General features: G+C 37.3%; 1 protein-coding gene across 1 annotated transcript in view; it reads right to left on the bottom strand.

The window, feature by feature from the left end:
* Positions 1–6518, bottom strand: part of LOC107746462 (protein bicaudal C homolog 1-B-like) — an 86776-nt gene that overhangs the window by 41289 nt on the left and 38969 nt on the right. Inside the window, exon 3 of the mRNA XM_016560684.1 lies at positions 5047–5116. Within this exon, the coding sequence (XP_016416170.1) occupies positions 5047–5116 (70 nt within the window). The remainder of the gene's footprint in view (positions 1–5046; positions 5117–6518) is intronic.

The following is a 6518-nucleotide window of genomic DNA, read 5'->3' on the forward strand; positions in this document are numbered from 1 at the left end:
ACTAGTTTTGTGGTCCAGGGTCACACTGTATGTATATGTATGAATATATATATATATATATATATATTTATATACACACACACACACACATGCATACATACATACATACAAACATTTAAAATGTTTAAAAATATGTCATTTATAAAACAGTTTGAAATACTGCACAAATGCGGTAACTCTAATGGCCTTACAAGCATTAAACAACATATTAATCTATTCAGTCACATAAATTATAACATAATGGGCCAATTCACAGGAAATTGTATATTCTATGTTGTATATACTTCTTTTTTGTTAAAAGTTATCTGAATAAAGTGAATTAGTTTAGGGCTAGAACATTCAATCCCCTAAACTACAAACATCTCTGCTCCTCAACAATTGCATCACTTTCATCGTGCAAAAGAGGCGGACCTAAAGTCAAGGCTGTTGGCTCGATCGCATGCTGCGCTATCTAGCTGACCGGTGCCTGTTTTCTTCCAGAGGTGTTGCGCAGGATCAACACGTCTTAACTGTCATAATAAGCTGCAGACAGACTCGCAGGAAACAGCAGGTCCCTGAAGGCCACACGGGCTAAGCCGGGCCTGGTGCAATCCACATGTCAGAACCGTGCATGTGTTTTCCATCATTAATTAGCTGGGATGTTTGCTGCATGCAGTCACCAGATAACCGCAAATGATTATGTAACATTTTTGTCAGCGCAGGCAATGCCCGTGGCGGCTCGCCAACATAAACCACACGCAGGAATGCGAATGGCCTTTGACTTGGGCCGTGACCCTGAAAACACATTGTTAGCCCATATGAACTTGATCTGATGTTTGTTTGGAATGGCCAAGCTGTTGTTGTCATTGTTTGCATTCCGTCCTCTTGATCGCAACATTATTACTTTTGCCATAAGCTCTTAAAACTTTACAGAGAAATGAAACACTTGTATAATTGCGTAACAAATGTTTGATTGACATTATGGCTTAGAAAATATTTCAGTATCAAAGGACGCTCAGCGGAGTTCACCAGTAGTTTGCTGTGACCTCTGTGAAAGAGTGCATCATTTGGAAAGTATTGAATTGTACCCATAGGTGCTGTGGTAGTACCACGGTACAGTGATGTTTCAGATGGTAATACCATGGTACTGCAATTGATTCTTGGTTTACCAGGGTATTCCAAGAATAAAGTTACTTTCAAAAAATTAGTACCATGGTGTAGCAAAGTTCGTAGATCGGGAAGAAGGAGGCGGGAACCGACGGACATTTAAACAAACTTTAATAAAATAAACAAACACAAAATAGCGCGACAGCCCCTCGCGGACGACTGTCGCGCACAAACAAAACCAAAACACAAAATAAACTCCAGGCCTGGTCCTCTCTCGTCCAACACTGTAGTCACTCCTCCTTTATCCTTCCGGAGCTCCTCCGTGAGACTCGAGACCAGTGAGTGGCGCAGGTGTCGCGCATTAGCAATTACTCCACCGGTCTCGCTCCGCTCCCACGGCTCTCGGCCCCGCCCCTCTCGTCACACATGGTGCATGCCAAACCAAAAGTATGCAGGTCCAAAATACATGTAATATGGTATTTCTGGTACTTATACTTTGTACTCTATTATTTAAAGGTTTGGTTGGTAATACGTTCATATTTTTCAAAAAAGTCTCTTATCCTTTTTAAGGCTGCATTTATTTGACCAAAATACAGTAAAAACATTAATATAATGTGAAATATTATTACACTGATTTCTATTTTAATATGTGTTAATATGTCATTTATTCCTGTGATGCAAGGCTGAATTTTCAGCATCATTACTCCAGTCTTTCAGTCTTCGGAAATCATTCTAATATGCTGATCTGCTGCTCAAGAAACATTTGTGTAATATTTTTAGTGGAAACTGTGATACATCTTTTTCAGGATTCTTTGATAAATAGAAAACACAAGCATTTATTTGAAACAAATCTTTTGTAACATTATAAATGTCTTTACTGTCACTTTTGATCAATTTAATCCATCCTTGCTGAATAAAATGTTCATTTCTTTCAAAAAACTGGTAATGTAAGTAGTCGAAAACTATTAAAAAAAGAGCAAATGCATAAACATCTTAAAAACATCTGCTAAATGTTTTAACATCCAACAGGGTGCATTTTAGCCACTTGTTTCAGATGAGAAAACATACAAGACTTTTCTGTTTTCTTACAAACTGCTTTGTGTTTGCAATGCATGTTTTTCTGGGTGGTTGCTTACTTTTCCAAGTCCAAAGAGTCAAATATTGTAAGTCTGAATGCTTAGAAAAGCAATAGTGCACCTCTTCTCAAAAAGCCACATGATTTAATCATTCATTTCCACATTCATTTTTCTGTAGCAAAATCATTCATTTTTCCACAGCAGCAGTTCAGGTCGAGTTATGTGCCAAAGTTTAATATGTAAAGTGGTAAAAAGGAACAACTGACTGGACTCGAACACAATACTAGTGATCAAGTTTCGGATGATTCCAAAACAAATGAAGCAGTCCAGTGCAAACCTCATGAATATCAACTGATACACTGTAAGTATGATAATATTCCAAACAAACATATTGTCAAAACAGGACTGATAATCTAAAGCGCAAGTTGTTCTCTTCTTACAATAACTAGACAAAAGATGACTGTAATCAGGGTAGCCAAAGCTGAGATACTACTAGAAGGATCCATCTGACCCTGAAGTCAAGATACTGTCAGTGATGACTATGTGAAGATATTTAAAATGTTGTTGTAAATGTCATTTATGTAACACTTCGATAAGACAAATTCCAATGAAACAAGAGCAAGGGTGTTGAATGCTAAACAGTACCGTGGGTGCATTTACATGCAACCTTAATAATTCTTTTATAATCAGATTGATGATTCATGTGAACTGATTGAAATTTCGATCGAAATGAAATCGTAAATAATCTGTTTAATATGAACATTTTAGCCATGTAAACCCTTGAATCTCACTACTTTCTTAATCGGATTCAAAAGTACTTTGCAAACACTAGGGCTGGGTGGTAGGCTATATACAGTTTGTAGGGGTGCTCCGATCAGGATTTTTGAGGCCGATCACTGAAAGCAGTATCTGCCGATACCGATCATGATACCGATCTTTTTAAAGCCTTATTTTTATAATTTATAACTATTTATAGTGATACTTCAATCAGGATTTGTAGACATTATTTAGGGCCTGAATTTCGTTTTTGAAAATGGGGGGAATTCCCCTCTTAGGTGACTTGTGAGAGGGGAAGCAGCTTTCACACAGGAGTCCGCTACTGATCCGTGGCTGTTTACCACAAACACAACATTTATCCATTATTTTGATTTCAAATCCAAACATTGTCACTGAAAATGCTTTTTCAGCATTGCAATTGTTTTTTTATACAGTACAGTAATACAATCTTTCACAGACATGTTTAAACTCAATAAATATAAGCAACACATCATTCAATACCTTTTACTTTTGCATTTAATTCTTGATTTATATATTAAGTTGCTCAAGCAAGTGGCAAAACATTTAAACTACTTTTCTTACGTTATCACAAACTTACCATTGACAGAAATAGTCAGCTCTACTGCTTTTCCTTTTGCATTGAAATCTTTATTACAAGATTGCTACATTTTCATTTTCATATTTACAGCAAACAATGCGCTGTAACTTTAACTCAGGCTTGCAGCGCAGCAAAAATAGACTCGGTGCGGAAACGATCCTGCACCGCTCCTGAACGCACTGCCGGACCGCAACCATGTGCAATGTGAATGCTTTAATCCGTTAACATGAGCGCTGAAAAAATACGCACCACATACGCACTGCAAACGGAGAGACTGAGACGGTGCTGCTGCATGTCGTGCCAAACCTCTCACAGCAGCGTCATCAGCTTGAGATCGTTTTTTTTGAGATCGGCCTTTTTAGAGACCGCCAATCAAACACCCCAACGTGATTATCGGCCGATAGTGATCGGTAGCCGATCAATCGGAGCACCCCTAACAGTTTGTACTGTATGATACATATGAAATATATTACCAGCGCATCTGAAAATTAGGGTATATGTTGAACGTCACCTGACCAAACCCGGAAAACAGCTCTCATCTCTTCCGCTTGTCGGAGAATGTGTTAACAGCCATATTAAATAATGGCGATATCTATAGACTTTTAAGGCAATCAGTTAAACTAGCTAGCTCTTTTTATTTTTGATGGTTATTGGTCAGTGGAGGAGAGTGAGAAGTTATTTACATGACACTGTTTTCAACCAAAAATGGAAAATGTTTTATGCGTATTGGCCGTTCATTTACACAACAACGTGTTTTGGGGGGGCCTGAACCTTTTGAAAACAGGTTTCAAAGTGCAAGTTTTTGAAAACGATACTGTTATCATGTGTAAACGACGAAAAATTTTAATTTGTTAAAATGGTGACGTCATATGTATGCATAAATGCATATTACGTGTTCATAGACATACATACATCCACAGACGTGTAGTGTTTCTTTACAAAGTGACGTCGCCAACTACTGGTCAGGAATGCATAATACAGTATTATTGGTAATTTTTGTGGATCATTTGTGAACGGGGATCGTTTTGACAATGTTGTTACCTATATGCAAAATTTTTCAAAAACGCAAAAAAACAAAAAACATTTCATTTTTTGTATAAAAATTGTCATCTTGTTTTGTAAACATACCCTTTCATATTTGCTAAAAAGCTTTTCCGACAGATATGTCAACTTCCTCTTTAGGTATATCATCAAGACAAAAATGGCAATTATGTAGATATGGTGAGATTTTCGCAGTGGCTTTTTCTATGCACTTCACATGCACAGACATCTTGTTTAGAATATATGTAATGCACATATAAACAAATATGTGAATCGGATCGCAAAGTTTAGGGTTCATATGAACTGAACTTTCAGATTCTCAAATTGGATTGCTTTCATTCCAACTGACTGAAATTAGTGCATGTAAATGAGTAACAGAAAGATGCCACAGCTAAGAAACTAGTATATACACACACACATCTTCAGCAGAGCACGTTTCAGATCAGATGAGGGACACAGAGGTCTTACCTTTCTTTGACTTAGCACCGATCTTTAGCTTGGAAGGCCATGCAATCTGAGTATCTGTCTCCTCCATGACCTGTGGGACAGAAAAGGAAGCACATCTTAAAAAGACCATATTCTACGTACACGTTTTTCAGGCAATTCCACTTATACTAATACGTTTAGTGGAGTTTTTTATAGCAGAGCACTGAGCTCAAAATCAGCATATTAGAATTATTTCTGAAGGATCATGTGACCCTGAAGACTCAAGTAATAAAGCTGAAAAAATTCAGCTTTACCATCACAAGAATACACAGGAATTACATTTTAAATGCATTAAAATAAAAAATAGCTCATTTAAATTTTTGATTAAACAAATGCAGCCTTGGTGAGCAGAAAAAAACTTTGAAAAGAGTAATTATTACAATCTTCTGACCAACAGTTTATATCATTCACACTCTTATTCTATTATGTGAGCCTTTTGAATACTTGCAAAAAAGGTACATCTAATATATGCATAACTTCATCTTAACTATCCAATATTGTGATAAAGCTGCTGCATGTATAGCACTGCTGTTTGTCTTCACTTCCTCTCCATAGTAACGGTCAACATCAGAAATTGGGACCACCATGGTAATCCACATTCCAATAATCTGATGTTGGTCATCTGAATAAAATGTCAAGAGCTTGTCTGCCTAATATGTTATTAATGACATCCCACTAATTACTTACAACATCAGAGAAGAGCCAAGAAAAAGAAATGTGCATTCCTGTCAAGATTACATTTTCACAGTACTGAACATGGGAGGGTTTTTTGACCTTTCTTTGAGATTTAGATGACAAGAAAAAGAAAACAACATGCATATACAGGTAATTCATAATCAAAATATTTATCCCTTAACCTTAACAACGCGCAATGATGCTTTGGGAATTTTATTTGGACAAACTAACTTTATTCCATGTGGTTAACCATACGGAAACACAATGGCTGTTCTGTAAGACAGTAAACGAAAAGTGGGGGTCATATGATGCGATTTCAAGTTTTCCTTTCTCTTTGGAGTGTTACAAGCTGTTCGTGAATAGATAAGATCCCTAAAGTTGCAAAGACTAAAGTCTCAAACCCAAAGAGATATTCTTTATAAACGTTAAGACTCATCCACGCCCCCCTAAAACGCCTTGTTCAAACATGCCCCCACATGTCTACGTCACGATGTGGGAAGATTTGCATAACCCCGCCCAAATGTTCACGCAAAGAAAGAAGGCGTAACGTTATTGTTGCTGCCACCGCCGCCGCTATGTTGTGAAAACGCTATGTGTTTTGTTGCGAAAGCAAAAATACTTTGTTTGGTCTTCCAAAAGAGGACACGACTAAAATTCAGTGGTTAAGTTGTATTTACAACACTGTTCCAGAACAGTTCAACCCAAATATTCAGATGTGTGCAGCGCATTTTACGGAGGACGAGGACTGTTTCCTGGGAGAGTAGACTACAATGCCAGCT

The sequence above is a fragment of the Sinocyclocheilus rhinocerous genome, unplaced genomic scaffold (assembly GCF_001515625.1).
Source record: "Sinocyclocheilus rhinocerous isolate Xijiao unplaced genomic scaffold, SAMN03320098_v1.1 scaffold2725, whole genome shotgun sequence".
Lineage (NCBI taxonomy): Eukaryota > Metazoa > Chordata > Actinopteri > Cypriniformes > Cyprinidae > Sinocyclocheilus > Sinocyclocheilus rhinocerous.